The sequence below is a fragment of the Euleptes europaea genome, chromosome 1, assembly GCF_029931775.1.
Source record: "Euleptes europaea isolate rEulEur1 chromosome 1, rEulEur1.hap1, whole genome shotgun sequence".
NCBI classification, from domain to species: domain Eukaryota; kingdom Metazoa; phylum Chordata; class Lepidosauria; order Squamata; family Sphaerodactylidae; genus Euleptes; species Euleptes europaea.
In genome coordinates, this window is record NC_079312.1 from 18,025,862 (window position 1) to 18,049,826 (window position 23,965).

The 23,965-nt window shown below is 47.6% G+C and overlaps 1 protein-coding gene across 1 annotated transcript in view; it reads left to right on the plus strand.

Annotated features, from left to right (window-relative positions):
* Positions 1 to 23,965, plus strand: part of LOC130472779 (zinc finger protein 585A-like) — a 97,779-nt gene that overhangs the window by 72,227 nt on the left and 1,587 nt on the right. The window contains exon 6 of the mRNA XM_056844204.1: positions 12,018 to 12,428. Within this exon, the coding sequence (XP_056700182.1) occupies positions 12,018 to 12,428 (411 nt within the window). The remainder of the gene's footprint in view (positions 1 to 12,017; positions 12,429 to 23,965) is intronic.

The following is a 23,965-nucleotide window of genomic DNA, read 5'->3' on the forward strand; positions in this document are numbered from 1 at the left end:
CTCCTGCTTTCTCCAACACTGCAGGCCCCTCTTCAAGAGTCAGTGGAACAAGGAGACCAGGAATCCCAACTGGAACCGGACCCATAGGGTTTACAGGGAACATCTGGCTTCCACTGAGGATGCAGTGTATGAGGGAGCCATGCTTTTCTGCCTTTTCAAGGTGCTGTTTCCATCAGGAATTGTGGGATTACCTCTCCGGCGGAGCCATGACATGGGAGGTGGGGAAGAAAGGGAATTCCAGGATGGAGGGAGGGAAGTGTGAGTGACAACCTGTGCCCAGGAACACAAATATCTGCTGTAGTCCCTCTCCTGTACCTCTGAGTACCAAGATGAAGCCCACTCACCTGCGGATCCCATCTCTCAGTTTCACGCTGCCTCAGCAGGAAATCCTCCGCCAGGGCGACTACCTGGGCACAAATTTCTGGGCCACGGTCCCTAGCCCAGTTCTCCATTTCCCGGGGGAAGGGGGGAAATCACCACAGCTTCACCCCCAAAATGATCTGAAACAAATGTACACGAGTGACTGAACGGAACACCAGAAATCGAAAGAACTTCGGGCTGGTTTTTATTTTATTACAGTTTTATAGCAGGTTATACAGGCCAAAGGAAAGAAAAAAGAAGCAGCAACTGGTAGAGATAATAAATAAGATATACAAATGTAAAGATTCAGGTTTCACAATGAACTGAGAAAATTTACTTATGTAGGATTTTATTTGGTCCTGCGTTTGTTCCCAATGGGGACCCAGAGCAACTCACAAGTTGCAATCTAACCCAGAGCTGATCCAAGCATGACCAAATCATGCTTCTCCAGGAAGGGCTTCCGTTGGTTTTCAGGGACAGATAGAACCCTTACAAAAACAAGAAAATGGGGAATGACAAGGAGTCATTGTGAGCTGAAAAGGTCTTATCTAAGGGCCAAACCATTTGGCAATCCCAGAGATTTTTTAAAAATTCCATTGTCAATTGCATGGGGGAATTTGGACCTCCCCCCCCCCACACACAGTTTTCCCACACTAAAACAGCCCTGGAACAATGCTCTTCTCTGTATTCGGGAAAATATACAGGTACTTGTTACAGGTAATTTTATGCTTCTCTAGTGGGGCCAATAGCACCTCCCTGGGGCTCTGGGGAAAATGGCAGATGGAAAAGCTTAAAACCACCCTCCCCTCACATCAGTCTGATCTGAATAGATGAGAGCTCTGGACCCAGCAGGGAATTTAAAATAACCTGTGTGTGTAACCTGTACATACCACATATGTTCTAGCTGAACCAGGAACTGTCCTGTATCCCTAGTAAAACTACATTTTACAAATATATATATAAAAAAAAATGCTTCTCTCGCATAAGACTAATGCTTCCCCATCCTTCAAGAACAGTTCTGTATTGCAAAGGAATGTTGTCATGCATGGCCTACAGCTGCATGGTTTTAATGGGGACCTACTGGACAGCACCGGTTCCAGCACCAACACGAAAGAATCCACATTCACAAAAATGCTTGGTGAAGCAGATGTCCTGATTTGCTGTCTCCATGACCAGTCTGTTATGGCTTTAAAAAACCAATTTCAGTTTTAATCCCATTCTTATATGGCATGCTTCAGATATTTTGATGCCTGGGGAAGAAAATCCTAGTGTGGCATTCTCTCTGATGCATGCTAATGAACACAGGGCATGATTCCACACAGGCCACTGTGGGAAATAGGATGCTGGATTAGATGGCCCATGAGGCTCGTATCCTCTGGCTCTCCTGTGCAGATCCCCCTGAATCTGGCTTAGTTCTCTTGTGGGGTGAAGATTCTGCCACAGTGCACAGCCCCCACCCCCCCAATTCCCTGTGCATTGAAAACTAGCATGTCAAGGAAAGGGAATTTTGCCTACCCTTTGAAAAAAAAGTGTCCCCGATAATGACATTTGAGTTGATTAATTTTATGCATTTTAACCATTCAAATCTGTATAAAATTTTCATATGAATACAGCAATAAGCTTCAGGGGAGGTCTTTTTGGGAGTTCAAGGGAGCATTCTTTTGGGGAACTTTTGGCCATGTGAGCATGTGTCATAACAAGCACAAAATGAGAAAGGGGAGGATGCCTCTTTACTGGATCTATAAGCCTTTACAATGAAAATGATTAAACAACTGAAAAGAAAAATCTGGTGCCCAAAGAACCAGGCACACCTTTTTAACCCCCGAAAAGGTTCCTTTAACCTTCGAACAGCAGATTCTTTAGCTGAATCTTTGGACTAACCACAACAATCCTAGAAAAAATGCCATCAGATTTGTTTGCCATTTCCCCTGCAACTGGTCAACACAACCCAGGCTTCTTTTCTGGAAAAAAAATGTTCTGAAATATTGGGGGGGGGATCTTAAATATTCTGAGTTTGCATTTTTATTCATTCGTTTTAGGATGGGGTTGTTTTTTCCCCTCCTTCGTCCTGAGGAGTTGTGGAGGGATCAGCTTCAGAATCAGCCCCCTTGCCTTTGATTTTTACTGAGGTTGCCAATTTTATCCTTGAATGCCATTTCTCTCTCCCCCCCCCATTTCTTCCCCATCCCTGCAGGCAATTCGCCTTAACGCCCACTCACCTCTCCCGGCAGCCAGCTCTGCAGCGCAACAGCCTTTGCAGCAATCTCTCTGCAAGCCAATTTGCTAGGAATGAGGGTGGGATAATAATAATAAATCCCCCCCACATCAAACTGCCAGTTTTCTACCAGGTCCAGGAAAGGGCCTTGCCAATGCAAGGCTTCCTTCTCAAATTCCTGGGCCTCTCTGCGAAACTCAGCTCTGTTGATTTAACCCTTGGAGGAGATTAAGCTGGAGGGGTGCACACCGGACATCCCTTTCCTTGCGCTGCTGTCCTGCAAATGCTGCAAGAGTGGAAAGTTTGGCTTGATCCAGTACGGCTCTACTTGTATTCCATGAGCTGTAAGCACTACACAGTGTGCGTCTCTGTTGTGTGTGTGTGTGTGGGGGGGGGATGTATTTCCATCACCTGCAATTCAAACTGTGCCTCCCAAAACTGTTGGCAACCCTTGACAGGCATCCCACAGATTCTGTGCCTTAGGGTTAGGAAATACCTGGAGATTTTGGGGATGGAGCCTAGGGTTGCCAGCCTCCAGGTACTAGCTGGAGATCTCCCGCTATTACAACTGATCTCCAGCCGATAGAGATCAGTTCACCAGGAGAAAATGGCCGCTTTGGCTATTGGACTCTATGGCATTGAAATCGCTCCCCTCCCCAAACCCCGCCCTCCTCAGGCTCCGCCCCAAAAACCTCCTGCCGGTGGCAAAGAAGGACCTGGCAACCCTAACAGACAAAAGAGATCAGTTCACCTAGAGAAAATGGCCACTTTGGCAATTGTGCTAATCGCAAAGGTAATGTGCTAATCACTGTACAAAGACTACAGTCCACAATAGCCATGCGGATTAGCTTTGGATTTCACACATTAACAGATCACTTCAGGAAACAATGGTTCCATATTAACATACCACACCCTCATTAGCACATTATCTTGATACTTACAGGACAATGATTAGCACATTACCTTTGATACTTTTTGCAGGACAATGATTCAGCTCAACCCAACCCCTTTCTATATATTACTCTTCCTACACACTTGACCCTGAGAGACACTGTCTTTCAGTGTTACTCCTCTGAAGATGCCTGCCACAGCTGCTGGCGAAACGTCAGGAAAGAAAATACCAAGACCACGGTTACACAGCCCGGATAACCCACAAGAACCAATGAACTCTGACTGTGAAAGCCTTGGAAAATAGTTAATTGCACAACTATTCAAAATCAAAATATTGTTGAAGGCTTTCACGGTCAGAGTTCATTGGTTCTTGTAGGTTATCCTGGCTGTGTAACCGTGGTCTTGGTATTTTCTTTCCTGACGTTTCGCCAACAGCTGTGGCAGGCATCTTCAGAGGAGTAACACTGAAGGACTCTTCCTACACACTTGACACTGAGAGACACTGTCCTTCAGTATTCAAAATCAAATTAAAACTTTTTAGTTGAAATTTATTCAACAGAACTGATGAACTTGATCCAGTGGTACCAGCTCTTCAAAGTCTGGGGGAAAAAATTCTGATAGTCTCCACCAAATTTGCCAGCATGGTGCCATAGCTGGATCTATTGTACATTAGTGAACAACACAGTTGAAGGGGCCCACCTCTGCAGCGACCCCCTGCTGCCCCCTTGCCTCTTAGTGCCCCCCTAGGTAATCCCCCCCAGGGGGTGGTACTGCCCACTTTGGGAACCACTGCTCTAAAGCAAAACCTCCCATTCTTCGATACAGAGGACAGCGCAATCCCTCTCTTCCCCCCCCCCTCGCGCTTCCTAGTGTGACAGTACCCCAGGGATCTCCCGGTAATAATTGGCTTCCAGATTGCCAGGGAAGGAATTTCTGCCTAGCAACAAGCCTGCTCTGTGCACTGGGTCACTGGGCTAAGAGTCATGGGGTGAAAACGCATGGTTGCTTTATCCTCCTTTAATCCCTGTTTCAGCCAGGATCGTTTTGCCTAATGTGCGTTCGATCCTGGCTAAAACAGTGATTAAAGGAGGATAAAGCGACCATGCATTTTCTCCCATGGAGTGTCAGAGTGAACGATAAGCAATGATAGGAGATAAGGCTTGGCTTCCTGTCCTGAAAACCTCCAAAGACTACAGTCAACAATAGCCATGCAGATTAGCTTTGGATTTCACACATTAACAGATCACTTCAGGATACAATGGTTCATTATTAACATACCACACCCTCATTAGCTCATTACCTTTGATTCTTTTAGCAGGACAATGATTCAGCTCAACCCAACCCCTTTCTGACTATATATTACTCTTCCTACACACTTGACACTGAGAGACACTGTCCTTTAGTGTTACTCCTCTGAAGATGCCTGCCCCAGCTGCTGGTGAAACGTCAGGAAAGAAAATACCAAGACCACGGTCACACAGCCCGGATAACCTACAAGAACCAATGCTAGGAGAAACTGGATGAAACTGCAACTGTCCTGAGTCGCCTTATCTGTCTGCAATGCAACCAGATATGCATGACTTGTGGATGTATCGTCATAACTTGAATTTGGATCGATACCTCTTCCCCAGTATAATCGGGACTCAGAGATTTCTGCCCGTTAGGGCATCTGGGTCCAGCTGCAAATAAATAAACTGTGGCCTTGATAACGATCTTGGGTCTCCCTTTCCCCCTGCCAACCCCTGTTTTACTGCAACCCTAGAAATGGATTCAAAGGGTTAAATAGACAGAGAAAACAGGAAACTTGAATGGCACTGAGTTTCCTTTTCCTGTGTTCCTCTCTCGGCTGGATGGGAAGAAAGGGCTTCTCTTTTTGGACCACCTGGGCTTGGGCGTTTGGACGGGGCTGCAGGTTTGCAGGGAGACGCAGCAGCAATCGGGAGAGGTGAGCCCAGAGAGGATTTGGGAGGGAGCGGAGAAGCAGAGGCAGAGAAAGAAAGGGAGAGGAAATTGGGGTGGGGGGGAAGGAAGAAGAGACCAAGGGGAGAAGGGCTGGCGACAGAGATGATGCCAAAGGCCAGGGTCGGGGTTGCCTGTTCGGGATTGCAAAAGGACCAGAAAAAGTGTAATGCCTGAAATCATTATATGCTATGGGAAATGTATTGGAAATGTATGCTTTTATGCTCAGTCCGCATACTCGCACTTATAAAGATGCTAAGCCCAGGGTATAAGGGTTAGCATCTAGCACAATACCATGTGAGAGCACATGTATGTAATGGACACGCAGCCCCAGGTATAAGGGGTGAAGTATTAATCCTTGGAACAGATGCCCTAATGTGTAACCATTTAAGTTAGCATGAGTCTGACAGACGCCATTATGAGCTGCCAGAACGTAAGGCTGCATTGCTGCCTGGTACAGCCTTTCACCAGTAGAAAGCTCAGAATTACCTTCCTGAGGAATGTGTTTCCTACTTCCAAAGATCACAAGACCTAGTATTTGCTTAGAAACAGCTTCAGTCAATATGTAATATGCTATGCTAATTAGATTGAAGTGGACAACCAATGTGCAGTGAATCTACACCCCTGACCAGAAGTTATAAACGTGGTTGCAATCCTTTGTTCTGGTGTGTGAATTGTCCTGCGCATTTGGGGCAATTCTCACCCGGTGTGTGTATTGGGCCTAATAAACAGACTGCTTTGAACTCTCAACCTCCTACTGTATTATTGTCATTGGGAATTAATACAATAATACAGGCATTTCAAAAGCAGTGTTCCCAACTCCTGGTCTGTAGCCACCACTGGGTTCTGCAAGAAGGGCAAACAGAACTTTTCGCAACATGGAAACAGAAGCATCAGCTCTGAGTTGCCAGCTCTGGGTTGGGCAATACCTGGCGATTTGGGGACTTCAACTGGGTATAATGCCATAGAGCCCCACCTTCCAAAGCATCCCACCTTCCAACCATTTTCTCCAGGCGAACTGATCTCTATCGGCTGGAGATGAGTTGCAATAGGAGGAGATCTCCAGCCACCACCTGGAGGTTGGGAACTCTATCAACTAGGAATGTCATCTGCAGATCAAACTATTATTAATGGCACAGAAGCACAGGACCTGCAGGGTGCTGGCAACCAAACACACACCCCTTCCTCTCCTGCTTTGTCATGATCAAGAGTGCAGAAAGCACTCTCCTATAGATGGAGGATGATTCATGGAGGAGAGGGTCCATCAACGGCTCCCACTAGCCCAGACGACAAGCAATCCTCCATGTTCAGAGGTAGTTACCCTCTGGATATCAGTGATAGGAAACATCAGGGGAAGGCCTTGGCCTCTGTGCCCTGTTCCTTTGTCCCTCCAGAATAGTGGTTCTCAACCCTTTTCCAACCGTGGCACCCCTTCCGACCATGTATCCTTCCTGTGGCCCCCCTGTCCTATCGGTAGAAAGGTAGCTATTTAAATGTTTTGTTTGTAAATAGCCAAGGAACAAAGAAGCATACACAGCCACACAAAATGCATACATGCAATTCTTATTGGGAAACTGAAATTTACAAAAAATACCCCACAAAAAGGGAATACAACACGCTAATAAACAACAGTGTTCACATACAAGGGAGAACAAAGCCTCTACCACTGTTTTCTATTTTCTTCACTTCTCTGTTTTCTGTTTTCTTTTCTGTTTTCTCGGTCACTTCTCAGTTTTCTTCGCTTCTCACTTCCCTCTGTGGCCCCCTAGTCTCGTGCCGTGGCCCCCCATTTATGCAATTTTCACCTAGGAAATGTCCTGGGGGGCCCCAGAGGGCCATATGGCCCCAGGTTGAGAACCACTGCTCCAGAACACACGTGAAGCATTTATACTCAATAATACCATTGGTCCATCAAAGTCAATATTATCCGTCTACTCAGACTGGCAGCGGCTCTCCAGGGTCTCAGGTGGAGCTCTTTCACATCACCCCCTACCTAATCCTTTTAAATGGAGATGACGGGGATTGATCCTGGGACCTTCTGCATTTGAAGCAGGGGCTCTTCTACTGGCCCACAGCCCCCTCACAATTGTTTGGTCGCTGTATGAAACAGGGCGGACTAGATGGACCACTGCTCTGATCCAGCAGGGCACCTCATGCGTTCTTAACAGGACAAATAGGAGTTGTGGTGGGGAAGAGTCTGATTTCATAACACAACAAGGGTGGGAACGAAGTGTGGATGGAACAGAAACACCGTATTTTCTAAGTATAAGGGAAGATCTTGATGGAGCTACAGAGGCCAAACCTAGAAATAAGTGTTTGCCAAAAAGCTCCAAGAGGGACAGGAAACAGAATTGGATTTGTAGGTTGGAGGGAGTCATAGCTTTGTGGCAGTACACCAAGTTTGAGCCCCAGCATCTCTAGTAGCAGGTGCTGGGAGATGCCTTTCCCTGCCTGAGACCCCGTAGAGCCACTGCCAGACTGAGCAGAAAATATTGTACTTGGTAAATATAGCAAGGAGCTGTGACTGAGCCATCGGGGTTGAAGTGTTTAGCATCAGACAGGGAAGGGGGAGAAATTACAGCAATTGGACTTGGTAAAAGTCAGCGGTATGGATTTACTGGAGGACTGCAGCTGCTTTGGAAGAAGCTGTAGCTTCTCAGTGGCGGAGCACCTTCTTTGCATGCCAAAGGTCCCAGGTTCGATCCCCGACATCCCCGTTTAAAGAATGCCAGGTGTGGGGAAAGACCTGCCTGAGACCCCAGGAAGTTGCTTCAGTTGTAGTAGAAGAGAATCCTGGGCTGGATGAACCAAAGGTCTGAATCAATATCAGGGCAGCTTCATACTTCCCAAAAGCAAAATTAGCAACATTTGGAAAGTGTCTTTTATGGGTTCTGTAGTCTACACTTCAAAATGGATTGACTCTATAAAGGAAGCCACGGCCCTCAGTTTGCAAGATCTGAGCAAGGCTGTTAAGGATAGGATGTTTTGGAGGACACTGATTCATAGGGTCACCATGAGTCGGGAGCGACTTGACGGCACTTAACACAGGCACACAGTACACTTCACCGTCCCTCCCACCTACTGATATAATTCAGTCCAACCCCCTTCTAACCTCTTCCTTCTTCAATATTGGCAAAGCCTCTTGTTACCTTGTGGCCGGAGAGGTGATGGAGCGTGGGGGTGGGGAGGCGACAGAGAGTCGAAGGAGAGTGTAAGAAAAGGGGCAGTCCTCGATGTTCCCTCTCTTGTTATTGCATAATATTCTCGTTGTTTTCTTTTTTTCTTTTTGTCCGCACAAACATCCCTTTAATCTTAATTAACATCTGCATTCCTCTGCAGCCAGGACTAAAAATGGAGAGGCCGGGCCTGACAGAATCCAACGCCGGGGAAGACAAAGACTCTCTGGCTGTCCAAGTTGGGGCCATCAAGGCATTTCTTCTTGGGACAACTCCTCCCAAAATTAAGCAAGAACCAAATGAAGGTCCAGCCCAGCATTGGGAAACTCAGTGGCAGGAGTTTCTGACCACAGTAGAGTCTCCGCAGATGCAGGCAGAACACGTCCGGCTTCCTCAGGCCCAGTCAGTGGAGGACATGAAGGCGTTTCCGACCTCCTTTGAGGGAGTAACTGATGTCAGCCAGCGGCCTAGAGAAGCGTGTGTAACTCCAAGCCTGTCACATCTTAGTGGAGAAGCCTCAGAGGCCTTCAAAAGGCAGGCTTCTTCTGGGAAAGTGAAGGAAGAGATTGAGGATGAGGGGGATGCTGTTGGTTCAGAGATGTGGCGTAAGCGATTCAGGCAGTTCAGCTACTGGGAGGCTGAGGGTCCGCGGGATGTCTTCAGCCAGCTTTGGTTACTTGGCCATCAATGGCTGAATCCCAACAGGCACACCAAAGAACAGATTGTGGAGATGGTGATTCTGGAGCAGTTCTTGACCGTCCTGCCCCAGGAAATGCAAAGTTGGGTGAGGGAACATGGCCCTAAGACCGGCGCCCAGGCAGTGGCATTGGCAGAGGACATTTTCAAAAGGCCACAAGACGCTGAGAGGCTGGAACATAAGGTGAGAACATGGTTTTAGACAGCTAATCCTCAGGTGTGAAAGCTGTAAAAAAATTACATTGATACTAACATACAAACCAGGAGCTGGGAATTGGACTATTTTCTTGCCTCTTCAAACAAGGGCTGCTTCCACACAGTAACGATTCTCCACTCTTTCATACCCAGTGAGAAAGCAGCAGCATTCACATTAGTAACAGAGTTTTTCCTGCATTTTTGTTGCCTAAGGACACTCCCCCTAGCAGCTACCATTTCCTCCATGCCACTGGAGGGCTTTGGTTTTTTTTTTTATTGTAACTGACAGATTGTAATAGCACAGCAACATTATAATGATCAGTTCAGTTCGACAATCTGTTTGTCCCTAGCTTTCATTTTAAAAAAGTATCTAGCCTTTTTTATTGCAGAGTTATAAGCGGAAAGAGGCAGAAGTAAGTGGAAACAACAAAGTGAAAAGTGAACAACAACAGGGAAGGAAGGAAGGTAAAATGACAGAAAAAGGAAGTTAGAAAGAAAGGGAAAGGGGAAATGGCTGAAAAAGGAAGGGAGAGGAAATAACTGAGAAAGACAGTATTCTTCATTTCCTTTTTTATTCAAACCTGTTATCTCCTCACATTTATAACCAAACAAAAATTTTGCTCCCACTGCGCTCATTCTCACCCACCCACCTTTTATAAAAGTGGCCTGCTGAATGGAGCAGGGTTGCTGGCTTGGTCGGAGCCTGTCCTGTGTGGAATGTAGTAGGGACAATGGGAGACCTGGATTCGAATGATTACTCGGTCATGAAGTTCCCTAGGGGAACTAATGCCAACCCAACCTTCTGCACATGGTAGGTTGTGAGGAGGATCATGTCTTTTGCCCTGAAATTTTACTTTGGCTACTAGTTTTGGCCTTCAGTTGGCCAGAAGTCTTTAAATTATATCATTATTTCTGGCAAAGAGAGCATTTTCAGCTTATACCCTGAAAATCTTTTTGGTTTCTAAGTTACTACTGGACTTGAATCTAGTGGTTCTACTGCAGACCAACACAGCTAGCCTCTGAAAAAAAAATAACTCTTTTGGTTTCAGATCGTGGGGACATTTAAAAATATGGCTGCAAATTCCCCCAAATCAGAGCAAGATGCCTCAGACATTATGAAGGTGCACATTTCCATTGAAGACCAACAAGAGAGTGACGAGGAAGACAACTTTCTGGGTAAACTTTTAGATCTGGATACTTTGGTACAACGTGGTTATGATAAGGGGGGAAATCTCTCCCTCATCTCCTACTTGGTTTTACCTCAAATAATTGAGACGCCAGAGGCTTTATTCAGTTCAGCAATAAAATAACAAAATGTTATTATACTTCTCAGGGAAAGGTATTGGAGGAAAAACTAGTATTAAGGAAAGGTACAGATTTTCTATATAAATAATGAGTTGCTCAGCAATACAGCACGGATGTAATTTTACTTATCCCAGGTTTCCAACTCTTTAAGGTAGCTTAGTCCCAGAACCTGCACAAAGAGGTTCATGTGTATACTCTGGTGCCTAATTTTTCCCCCTTCTTCCTTCCTTTTTCCCACTGTAAAATTACTTCACAGTGCTTAAAGTAATTCTCTCACAATATTTGGGCCAGGAATTCCTCTTTCCTCAGAGTCTATTCCTCCCCCATGACTAGAATAGGAACCTTTTTTCCTGCCAAATTCTCTCGTCACCCTTCTGTTTCCCCCCGCCCCCGTCACACTAGGCACAACCCATCACACTGGAACCCAGAGTAAAAAAAACAACAACCCTTTTTCCCCAGCAGCTCAGAGTCGTCTCTCTTAAGCTCCGTCCACTCCCTGTATGTCCCTCTCACATACAGTCACTGACAGACATTAAGCTTTAGTCTAACATTAACCTGGGACCTTCTGCAGGCCAAATAGATGCTTTACCACTGAGCCGTGGCCTGTCCCTAAGATAGTAGTTATTATTGTATCAGAAGTGGGTTCAAATCCGCATTCAGCCACAAAGCCTACTAGGTGACCTTGGGCCTAGTCTCAACCAATCTTCCTCACAGGGTTGTTGAGAGAGAACAATGTCTGCCACCACCCTGAACTCCTCAGAGGAAGGATGGGATTAAAATATGATAGGTGTAACAGGTTTCGACTCTCTTTCTGTTCCAGTGAGGAATGAGCAGGAGTGGGAGAGTACTGAGGAGAGCTTGCCCTTGGAAATATCCAAACCTGGGAACATAAGTGAAGGATGCTCGGAACAAGCTGAATTGAACTGCCTTCTGGATCCTGAAGAGGGCGAGATGAGTGGAAGTACAGAAGGACTAGAAAGTCGACGGCTCAGCCACCCGGAGAAGAAAGGAAAATCAGGTTTCCTAAGTGAGGAAGGCCGCAGAGATTTAAACGATAGCACGTTCCAACATGGCATCCGTCAGATCTTCGATCTTCTTGAGAATCAGAGATGGCAAATAAAGGAGAAGCCTTATAAATGTCCATATTGCAGAGAAGGCTTCCAGGACCGGTCTCATCTGGCTATCCACGAGAGAACCCACACTGGAGAGAAACCCTTCAGGTGCTCGAACTGCGGGAAATCCTTTTCCCAGCACTCTAACCTTCTGAGACATGAGAGAACCCACACGGGAGAGAAACCCTACAAGTGCGCAGATTGCGAGAAGAGCTTTAACCAAAAGGCCTCTCTTATCATCCACAAGAGGACCCATACGGGAGAGAAGCCGTACGGATGCTTGGAATGTGGGAAGAGCTTCAGTACCAGCTCTCAGCTTATAACACACAAGAGGGTACATTCGGGCGAGAAGCCCTATCAGTGCTCGGACTGTGGACAGAGCTTCAGCCGGAGACCGCACCTTGTTGTACACGAGAGGACACACACCGGAGAGAAACCCTATAAATGTTCAGACTGTGGGCAAAGCTTCCGGAACAGCTCAGTTTACACAGTTCACAAGAGGACACATACGGGAGAGAAGCCGTATAAATGCTCGTACTGTGGGCAGAGTTTCAGTCGAAGGACCAATCTTATTAAGCATGAGAGGATTCACACAGGGGAGAAACCTTTTAAGTGCCCTGATTGTGACCAGTGCTTCAGGTCGACCACATTGCTCAAAGCTCATAAAAGGACCCACACGGGGGAGAAACCATATAAATGCGTAGACTGCGAGAAAAGATTCTGCGGTCTCACGGGGCTTCGTAAGCATAAGAAAACACACGTAGGAATGAAGCCGTAATGACCCACGGGTTATAGGAAGGGTTGTGGCACAAAGACCTGCTCACACTTGGCCAGTGCTTAAAGATCTCCCCTGAGTAGGATTTGAAGTTCTGGTTCTTATCTTGAAATTCTGAAGCAGTGTAGGCTCCAGGCTCTACTTGCTGGTCAATGACCGTAATAAATTAAATTGATTGATTCACTGGCTCCAGGCTCTCTGAATGACTGTCTGTTTTTCATGTGCATCTATCGCAGTTGCAAGTGTCCTCAGGTTCAAAAGTGAGGTAGATGGCTACCAGAAAAGGGGACTTTTCCGTGGTGGCCCCAAAACAGGAAATGTTGCTAAGTGGTAGAACTTGTGCTTGGGAGGTGGAAGGTCCTAATTCAACCCCCGGCATTTCCTGCTCAAAGGATCTTGGGAAAGCCTCTCCCTTGCCTCAGAACATGGACAGCTACAGCCAGTGAAGACCTATTCCAACAACATAGGGAGAGCTCCATATCACAAGTTCTTTTAAAGGCCTGATTCAGAATAGGACCGTGGCATGAAGCGAGGGGTTGTTAAGCTGTCTTCCTTGGGCTGTTCTTCTGATCTAAGATGGCTCCATTGTAAAAACCTGAGTGTATTGATGATAACTCTGTCAAATAGACCAATAGCATGGCATGGTAGAAGGCAACATCATATGCCCTTTTTTTCCAGCGCTCTCTTTGCTGTCACCTAGAAGTTTCTGATTTATTCTGTGTTGCTTATAATGAATTGTTGTGTATCATAATGGTTTTTGTTTTGGTTGTAAGCCCCCCCAGCTTAGGTTAGGGGGGAAAGCAGGCTGTTGATGTTTTAATGAATAAAATAAATGCTTACATTGTGGGAAACTCTTTACTTGAAAACCAAACCCTCTTGAACATTTGGGGATAGAAAGTATACAAGCAAAACCTTTGTGGTGATCCTAGTGCAACAACGAAGGCAGAGCTCAAACCATTGCTTGTGGCTCAGTGGCAGAGAATCTCCTAAGCAGGCAGAAGGTTGCTGGTTCAGTCCCCAGCATCTCCAGCTAGAAGATGTTGGGAAAGTGATGTTGGAAAAAAACTTTCTTTGGCTGAGAACCCGGAATAGAGGTCTCCAGCATAGTGCCCGTGGGCGCAATGGCACTCGGCAATGGCTTTCCTGGTGCCTTCTTTTTAGAAAATGGGTGGAGCAAGAGGGAGCTTTTGCCCAGCAAGGCTTCTGATTGGTCACTGGAGATTTGATTGGCTGTGAAGATTAAAAAAAAAATGTTTCTTTGGCGGCAGCTGCCATCCCAACACAAGGATCTTTACTGTGTGACTGAAAGTAAGGTGCAACAGCCCTTTTGTGGCTGCATACATGAGTTGCCAGCTCTGGGTTGGGAAACAGCTGGAGATTTTTGAGACAGAGCCTGAGGAGGACGGGGTTTGGGGAGGGGAGGGACTTCAATGCCATAGAGTCCAATTGCCAAAGCGGCCATTTTCTCATGGTGAACTGATTTCTGTTGGCTGGAGATAATAGCAGGAGATCTCCAGCTAGTACCTGGAGGTTGGCAACCCTATGCACATACCACGTGTTGTCAGAATTCCAGAGGTCTGGGCAGGCTCAAAAAGGTTGGAGACCCCTGCCTCAGGGCGCTGCTCCCAGTCAAAGACATCACCCTAGGCTGGCCATTCAAAAACGGGTGAACCTAAGGTAGAGATCCTCAGAATATCCTTGCATGGCAGAATTCACCAGGACCTTTCAAAACACCTGTCTGCATGTTGTGAAAAATTAATTTTATTAATGCTTCCTGTGAACATAAAGGATCCAGCTACAGATGAGGGTGCCTTCTGCATCTCTGCATGAGCCTCTGGTCTGGTCTTACTAGTCCACCTTCCATGTGGATCATTAATTCTGCATTGTCTGCGACTGGGTCATTCATCCATTTCTGATATGGAGATGGTATCCTAGGCTTTTCAGAGAAAGGGCAAGGTACAGATTGGAACAGGGACATATTTGTGTAGTTAGTACACCGTCCAAAGCAGGACTGCTCAAGTCACAAATGGCAGACCTCTTTTCTCCTTCCCTGTCAGCCCTTTAATGGGATTTTAAAAAATTTAACAGCTGAACACCAGTTGCTCCTTGGGGGAAGGGTGCGATCAGGAATAAAAATCTCTTTCCAAGTCAGGTTGTCATGAGGTTGAGGCAGACGAGAGTAGCAGCCACATAAATCCAGTTTGAGGCAATAGAAAGCTTAAGATCAAGGTTGCCAACTCTAGGCTGGGAAATTCCTGGATATTTGGGGGGTGGAGCCTGGAGAAGGGGGAGGATGGGGGGTGGGAAGGAGCTCAGCAGGGACGATGCCGTGCAGTCCACCCTCCAAAGTAGCCATTTTCTCCAGGGGAACTGACCTCTACTCTGCAGCCTGAAAATCAGTTTAATTCTGGGAGAAACTTTAAGCTGTGAGCGCTGTTCGTTTTAGAAATTAAAATCTCTCCCTCTTCCATCAAAGACCTGGGCAACCATCATTATTGGGAGGGGCTGTGGCTCAGTTTGTAGAGCCTCTGCTTGGCATGCAGAAGGTCCCAGGTTCAATCCCCGGCGTCTCCAGTTAAAGGGACCAGGCAAGTAGGTGATGGGAAAGACCTCTGCCTGAGACCCTGAGTAGACAATACTGACTTTGATGGACCAAGGGTCTGATTCAGCATAAGGCAGCTTCATGTGTTCTCTTTGTATTATTATTTTTTTCTCCTCTCCATGAGATTTAAGAGATTAAATTTCACTCCGGGACGTGGGCTCCACCAGGCCACAAAAATTTATATGTATGTATGTAGAGTGCCGTCAAGTCGCAGCCGACTTATGGCAACCCCTTTTGGGGGTTTTCATGGCAAGACATTAGCAGAGGTGGTTTTGCCAGTGCCTCCCTCTGCACAGCAGCCCTGCTATTCCTTGGGGGTCTCCCATCCAAATACTAACCAGGGATGACCCTGCTTAGCTTCTGAGATCTGACCAGATCAGGCTAGCCTGGGCCATCCAGGTCAGGGCCACCAAAATTTAGGCTGGAACAAACTTTCGCGAGTCTTTTAAGGTGCTTGCAAGAGCCTTGCTTTTTGAAAGGGTTAAGGTGACAGAGCTGCGCATCCTGGAAAGGTCCAGGGGAAAAAAATTGATTTTGTTGGCTGCTGGATTGACTTCCTCTTCCTGTCCCTCCTCCTCCTCCTCCTGTTTCTGGCTGGGTGGCAAGAACCAGCATTTTTATTTTGGGGGTCTAAAGTCTTCCCCCCCCCCTTCCCCCCGTTTGGAAATTGCAGATTTCCAGGGGCTGCAACTACACAACTGGAAAAGTGAGTGGGGGGTGGGAGATGGGTGGGGGGGTGGGGAAATGGGGCTGATGGGGGGGGGGGAAAACAGCAACACAAAGAGCAGGGAATCGGTGGGTGGAAGGAGAGGGGCAGCGATGCAAACAGACCCCAGAGGATCCCTCTTTCCCAGGCCAGGGGGTGCCTTTGCAATTGGTTTGGGGTCGGTGACCTTATGAATGAATCCCAGCCATCCCATCCTGGCCGCATCAGGAGCAGCGTGAAACATGCAAACGGCCAAGCAGGGCTGCTGCATCTTTATTAAACGAGTTTAAGCCGAAGAGGGGATTTGGGGCTGGTGCAGTGTTGCAGGTGATCCCTTGTGGGGCGAGGATCGGCCTCTAGCAAGATCCCCTCTTATGCACAGTGGGCAGCCGTGTTAGTCTGTCTGCAGTGGTAGAAAAGGGCAAGAGTCCAGTAGCACCTTCAAGACTAACAACAATATTTTCTGGCAGGGTGTGAGCTTTCGTGAGCCACAGCTCACTTCTTCCCCTCTTATGCAGTTATTAAAAAAAGGCAGCCGCTGTGTGGTCCTGTGCCTGCGAGCCGCCTGTTAAAAGTTTATTGTGTGAATGGGGAAAGCACAGCCCTCTGTTAAACAGAGATCAGAAAACAAGAGACCACAACCAACGGGTTGCAATTAAATCAAAAGAGTTTCCGTCTACATTAGGAAGAGTTTTCTAACAGAGCGGTTCCTCGGTGGAACAGGCTTCCTCGGGAGGTGGTGGTCTATCCTTCCCTGGAGGTTTTTAAGCAGAGGCTAGATGGCCACCTGTCAGCAATGCTGATTCCATGACCTTAGGCAGACGATGAGAGGGAGGGCATCTTGGCCATCTTCCGAGCATGGAGTAGGGGTCACTGGGGGTGTGGGGGGGAGGTAGCGGCGAATTTCCTGCATTGTGCAGCGGGTTGGACTAGATGACCTTGGTGGTCCCTTCCAACTCTATGATTCTAAGAGCAAAGAGAGAGCGCCGGAATGGAGGGAAACAATACCAGGGAAATGAAGCACGGTGGCGAGGCATCAACGGCCCATTTGCTAAATTGTAGGAATTTTCCAGAACTGCCCTCCTGTTTGGGGGTTGCATCCAGATTGCAGCTGGGGTCTATCCTCCGTAACCCCCCCCCCTCACCTTTCACATAGAAATCTAGCATATCAGGGGAAAGAGTTCTGGCCTCACTTTCTCTGTTCTCCATGTGCAGGGAAATTTGCGTGTGGAAGAACATTGAACCATTACACATGTGTGCTCGCACAGTTTGAAAGGGTGCAGGCTACGTAAACCTCCTCAGTAATTTGGGAGGCCTTTTTTAAAAAGTTATGTTGGCAGGCAGGCTGCAGGGGGTGGCACCAGATACAAAATAATTGCCCCAGCTGACTTTCAGACACACAGGTGGCAGCTGCTGCCAAAGCAACAGTTTTAAAAAATCTGCACATCCAATCAAACCCCACTTGGCCCTGCCCACTTTCTAAAAACACTTGGCAGGCCCCAGAAAAGGTGTCGGCGGGCATTATGGGGCCCACAGGCACCGCATTGGGGACCCGTGATCTAGCATGTAGTTTAAACTGGGCCTTCATTGACTATGTACTCCATGTCAGAATGCCGGAGATCTGTCGCTCTGGTGAGCATTGCTCCGGTCTGCCGTCCCGCCATGTATAGCAGCTTAGTTTAAAGCAGATGCCTGGCTTGTGAGCCACCGTGCAGATTAAATTCGTATTGCCCCTCGGCACCGGGTTGAAATTGGGCCTGAAGTCAAAGCAGTAGTATAACAAAATGGAGAAGAGACTGGAACCATATGAACCATATTCATCGGATACCCCGCTCTGCCATTTTCATTTGAATCAGTTACGCTCTGTCGGCCTCACCTACCTGGCAGGGTTGTTGTGATTATAAAATGTACTGGGTGTTTTAAAAGCGCCTTGTTGCTCAAGGCGAAACGGAGGGCTTTGATTGGCTGGGGGCAGGTGGGTGCTGGAGAGTTTGGCTTTGGGGTGACTGAGCGTAATTGCAATAAAAGAGCAGCTGCTCAGGATCAGGTCGAGGGGTCCATCTAATCCAGCATCCTGTTTCCCACAGTGGCCAACCAGATGCCTCCAAGGAGATCGCAAGCCTCCTTCTCCTGTTGTCACCTCCCAGTGGTTTCAGTTCAGAGGTACACTGCTTCTGAACATGGAGGCTCCATTTAGCTTTCATGGCTGATCACCACTGATGGACCGACACTCTGTGAACGTATTTCCTAAGAATCGCTCGCATAGGCTCTGCTTTCTTATTTAATTATTTACTTCATTTATATCCAGCCTTTCTCCCCGGTGGGGATCCAAAGCAGCTTACATCGTTCTGTCCTTCATTTTCTCTTAACAACAACAGTCCTGTGAGGTAGGTCAGGCTGAGGGTGTGTGTGAACTGGCCCAAGGTCACTCAGCGCAGCTTCCATGGCAGAGCAGGATTTGAACCTGGAGTCTCCCAGATCCTACTCTTGACACTCTGACCACTACATCACACTGGCTGTCACCACTGTACATGATGAGTGACCATTTTGATTGAGCCATCAGTCATAGTGACCCCATGATATACACCCTCTGCCAGGAATACCGATCATCAGAGAGGTGTTTGTGCATAATGTTAATGGGACAGTAACACAGACTGTGCGTCAGGATTTGTATCCTTTTCCCCTTATTTGTTACCGACCAATGAGAGTATCGATGGGAAGACTCAGAGAATGGCTTCCCAATGAATCAGCAAATCTGGCTGCTTGGTACGCAGAAGGTCCCAGGTTCAATCCCTGGCATGTTCAGTTAAAAGGATAAGTAGTAGGTGACAGGAAAGACCTCTACTGGAAATCCTGGAGAGTGGCTGCCAGTCGGAGTAGACAATAATGACCTGGAGGGACTGATGGTCTGATTCAGTACAAGGCGGTTTTATGTGTTCATGCATGGCTGTTATGGAAAGAAAGCTGTTTTTCAGAGTTCGCATCCGAACACACAAAAGTCCAGTTAATCGTGAATTGCTTTGGCAGCTCTTGGGGGAAGGGTGGGGATCATAATCCTCGCCTAAACACAAGCAAAAAGGAATGCACATTGGGAGGCCAGGTCTACCCATTGGCTTTCTTGGCAGTAGACCTGGCCTCCGGAGGCCCATAGAAGCCAATTGGTAGACCTGGCCTCTGAAGGGGGACTATTTCCCCTCCTCGGAGTCCAGGTCTACTGCCAAGAAAGCCAGTGGGTAGACATGGCCTCCCAATGGGACTCAGCCGGAGGCCAGGTCTATCAAAGGAAGCCCGCCCCGCTCAACAGCTGATAGGTGGGGGGGGGGCAGGAACCGCCGAGCCGCCCGCCCAGCAATCGCACGGCTGGAGGGGAGGGGAAGGGAAAGGGGGACCTGGCCATTCTCCACAGCGGGGGGGGGGGGAGAGACAGTGCGCTCGCTTGCTCTCTCTCTCTCTCAAGTGTGCCGGCTCCGCAGCCCGGCTGCCGGCGTGAGCGGGCGTGAGAGCAGGGGCTCCGAACCAAGTTTGGAGAGCCGCACTCAACGGGCCAAAGAGCCACATGTGGCTCGGGAGCCGCAGTTTGCAGACCCTTGCCCAGCAGGTTCCAACCCCCTTGGCAAGAAGTAGTTATTTATTTATTTATATTTTGATTTATACCCCACCCTCAATCCCCGCAAAATGTAGATGCCTTTTGGCTCCAGAATGCATGTACATTGAGTGAGAATCGATGAATCCCAGTTAGAAACTAATTCTGGCTACCTGAGATGTATAAATGCAGGCGAGTGAGTTAACCAGAGTTAGTATTCCCTCTGCAAACTGGGATTCCAAGCCAGAGTTTAGAATCCGAGTTAGTGGGATGCAATATGATTCCCCAGTTAATCTGCACACATAGATTTGTAAACACAGGTAGTTTTGAATCAGGATTCCTTGATTGGCCTCCATGCGAGAAGGGAGGAATGAGGTGTGCCTGTGAACCTAGCAACAAGCTAAATTGTTAAATTTTTATTTGACCACGATTAACATTTGCCATGTAGATACAACTGTTGTGTTCCTGAGATGCAGGTGGTGTGTTGACATGTGAGGTAGCTAGCTAGCTTTTGTGCTGTGGTCTTTTCTTTTTCTTTCTTTCTTTCTTTCTTTCTTTCTTTCTTTCTTTCTTTCTTTCTTTCTTTCTTTCTTTCTTTCTTTCTTTCTTTCTTTCTTTCTTTTTTGAGGTGTTGTATTTTCAAATGATGACTGTTAGCTGTCTTGAGCACAGGTGAGGCGGGATACAAATCTTTTAATTAATAAATAAATAATGTCACTCAGTATTCCTCACTGTAAGGGACTACGCACCTCTCTACCTAGCTGGGCCCTCTGCCTCTCAGTGGGTGTTCAGGCACCATGATTAATTCAGAATTTGTTTCTGAAGACAGTGAGCCCACCTCCTAGCATGGGGAGTCAAGGTCAAAAAATTCCCATTTAGGAAGACTTTGGGCCAACCACAGTTAATTGTGATGGGTGTTTTAACAAACTGTGGTTTGTTTTCTTGGTGGAAAACTGATTATGAACCATTGTTTAAATCCTGGTTTAAAATCTGGATTTGTGGGCAAGAAAAGCCTTCCTGACTGCAACCAGTAGTGGAGGAGGCTCCTGTTGCGAAACGGTCCACAAATACAACAGTTTTGTGGCAGCTGAAAGACTAGCAAGCTGCTGTCCATGAAATCTCAAGCTAGAACAAGAGCCATTATTTAAAAATGTGTTGGTCTTTAAGATACCACTAGACTCCTGTTCGTTTTTGCTGTGACAGACTAACACTGCGTACCCCCTTTGGAGTTATTCCTCAAGGAAAGATTCCTATACCTAGAACCTAAGAAAACCCTCCTGGATCAGACCAAAAAGTTCTCCTAGCCTAGCATCCTGTTTCCAACAGTGGACACCCAGATGCCTCTAAGAAGCCAAGAAGCAAGGTATGAACACCCTCCCCTATTGTCCGTTGATCAGCAGTACATATTCAGATGTGTAGCAACCTGGTTTAAGCTAGCTTTTCAGGGGCAGAATCCTTTCTCTTGAGACACTAGTTTTCTGTGCGCAGGGATTGTTTCCCCCCACCCAAACAGGGATGTTTAAGTGCGTAACTTGTACCTGCATTCCAAAGTGATGTGGTCCAGACAGAGGTTTACCACCTCCTTTAATGCTGGCTTGTAGACCGATAACATCTTCATAATAGTGATAACTAACACTTTGAGGGAACTGTATTAATTATACTGTAATATTGTTTGGGGGGGATCTTCTCGCTCCCTCCCTCCCTCCCTCCCTCCCTCCCTTCCATCCATCCATCCATCCATCCATCCATCCATCCATCCATCCATCCATCAGGAGATACTAACATGAAACTTCCTTTCTGACTCAGGAACTTCAGCTAGGAATAAAAATGGAGGAGCAGGGCCCAGCTGACCTAAAACCAGGGGAGAAATTGGAGGAAGGCGGAAGCAGCCATGATGTTGTCCAAGTGGAGACCCTCGGGAAGTTGGTAGCAAAAGCAGCTCCACAACCAATGAAGCAGGAACTAACTGAGGGGCTTCGACAAGGCTGGGAAGCCCAGTGGTCGGAGCTCCTGAATGTGCCTCATTCAAGATGGAAGAACGTATTGTCCCAGTCAGGACGTGATATTAAAGATTTCCAGGCCTCCTTGAAAGGAGTGCCTGAAGTCAGCCACTTGCCGCGAAGAGAGTATGCAACCCAAACCGTGACAGGCCTCAGTGACAAAACTCCAGAGGCCTATGAAGGCCTGGACTTCGCTGTGACAGTGAAGGAAGAAATTCCTGATGAAGAGGACACCGTCAGCTCGGAGATGCGACGCCGACGCTTCAGGCATTTCTGCTACGAAGAGGCTGAGGGGCCTCGGGAAGTCTTCAGCCAACTCTGGGAGCTTTGCCATCAGTGGCTGAAGCCCGAGACACACACCAAGGAGCGAATCCTGGAGCTGTTGATCCTGGAACAGTTCCTGACCATCCTGCCTCGGGAAATGCAGAGCTGGGTCACAGAACGCGGACCAGAGACCTGTTCTGAGGCCGTGGCCCTGGCAGAGGAGTTCTTAACAAAACATCCAGAGGCTGAGAAGCTCTGGCTAAGTCGTCCTAAGAGACCCAGAGAGAACGACGGCTGCGACATCTCTTGGAATGTCCGTTGGACTGGTTTATATCTCTCTAATATGATTTACGGGATGTTAGAGCACATGCTTTGCATGCTGAAAGCCAGGTTTGGTCCCTAGGATCTCAGACAGCAGGGCTAGGAAAAGCCCTTGCCTGAGGCCGTGGAGAGCTGCTTCCACAGAAAATACAGCGCTCGATAACCCACAGTCCACCCCAAAATACCGAAACTTCATATACAGTTTAAGGTGACCATAGTGTTAGAGCACATATGGGTCCTGGGTTCAATCCCCTGTTGATATTAGCAAAACCAGGGAAAACACTCCTGATTGAGACCGTGGAGAGCTGCACCAATCAGAGTAGACAATACTGGGATAGAGGGATCGATGATCTGACTTGGTCTTAGGCAGCTTCCTGCATGGGCCGGAAACTGAGCTCTCTGATTGGTCAGCAGTAGAAACTTCAGTTGCAATCCCAGTCTGTTTGAGGTGGGATGGGGAGAGAACAGAAGCTTGTCAGCATGTCGGGGAGGGGGGCGTTCCATGTCCCCTGTTCCTGTTTATGACTTAATATTGTGTCCCTTTTCTGTTTCAGGTGTCAGGACCCTTGGAAGGCACGGTTGTTAGACCCTCCATATCGGAGCAGATAACATCAGATTCTGTGAAGATGCCATTCTCCGGAGATGCCAAACGAGGGGGTGACAGGGAGACCAGTTTGCTGGGTAAAGCCTGAAGCTGACAATGTGGTGAAAGTTTCTTGGGAGATTTTTTCTATGTCTTGGCCTGTAGAATTCTGTGGATAAGTTTGTTCTCAGGATACTCAGAACAGCTCCATGAGGCTCTGAATTGGATCTGCTTTTTCTCTGCATGGGGAAAGATATCCCCATGCAGGATCCCCTGTATGGATGGAGGGAAGTACCTGGGGGCCGTGGCTCACTGGTAGAGCATCTGCTTGGCATGCAGATGGTCCCAGATTCAATCCTTGACATCTCCAGTTAAAGTACTTGAAGGGCTGTCATATAGAGGATGGTGCTGAGTTGTTTTCTGTTGCCCCGAGAGGTCGGACCAGAGCCAATGGGTTGAAATTAAATGAAAAGAGTTTCCGTCTTGGCCTTAAGAAAGAATTTTCTAACAGTTAGAGCGGTTCCTCAGTGGAACAGGCTTCCTCGGGAGGTGGTAAGCTCTCCTTCCCTGGAGGTTTTTAAGAAGAGGTTAGATGGCCATCTGTCAGCAATGCTGATTCTATGACCTTCTATGATGAGAGGGAGGGCATCTTGGCCATCTTCTGGGCATGGAGTAGGGGTCACTGGGTGTGTGTGTGGGGAGGTAGTTGTGAATGTCCTGCATTGTGCAAGGGGTTGGACTAGATGACCTTGGTGGTCCCTCCCAACTATGATTCGACCTGGCAGTTGGTGATGTAAAAGACCTCTACCTGAGGCTCTGGCGAACTGCTGCCAGTCAGAGTAGACAATACCAACTTTGATGGTCAAAGGGTCTGATTTAGCGTAAGGCAGCTTCATGTGTGTTCATGAGGGCAATTCTGACTGGAGAGGGGTCATGTATTCTCTTGCTCAGCATGAGCACCTCACTCAGTAGCTGGGCCTCAGTAGCTGCCCAGTAGTCCTGACTCTTGACATCAGTCCAGCCCATATTTTCTTCACGCTCCATGGAAGCGATTTCACGAGCTTCCCTTTTATTCCAGCATGGTGTAGTGGTTAAGAGCAGTGGTTTGGAGCAGTGGACTCTGATCTGGAGAACTGGGTTTGATTCCCCACTCCTCCACATGAGTGGCAGACGCTAATCTGGTGAACTGGGTTGGTTTCCCCACTCCTACATATGAAGCCCA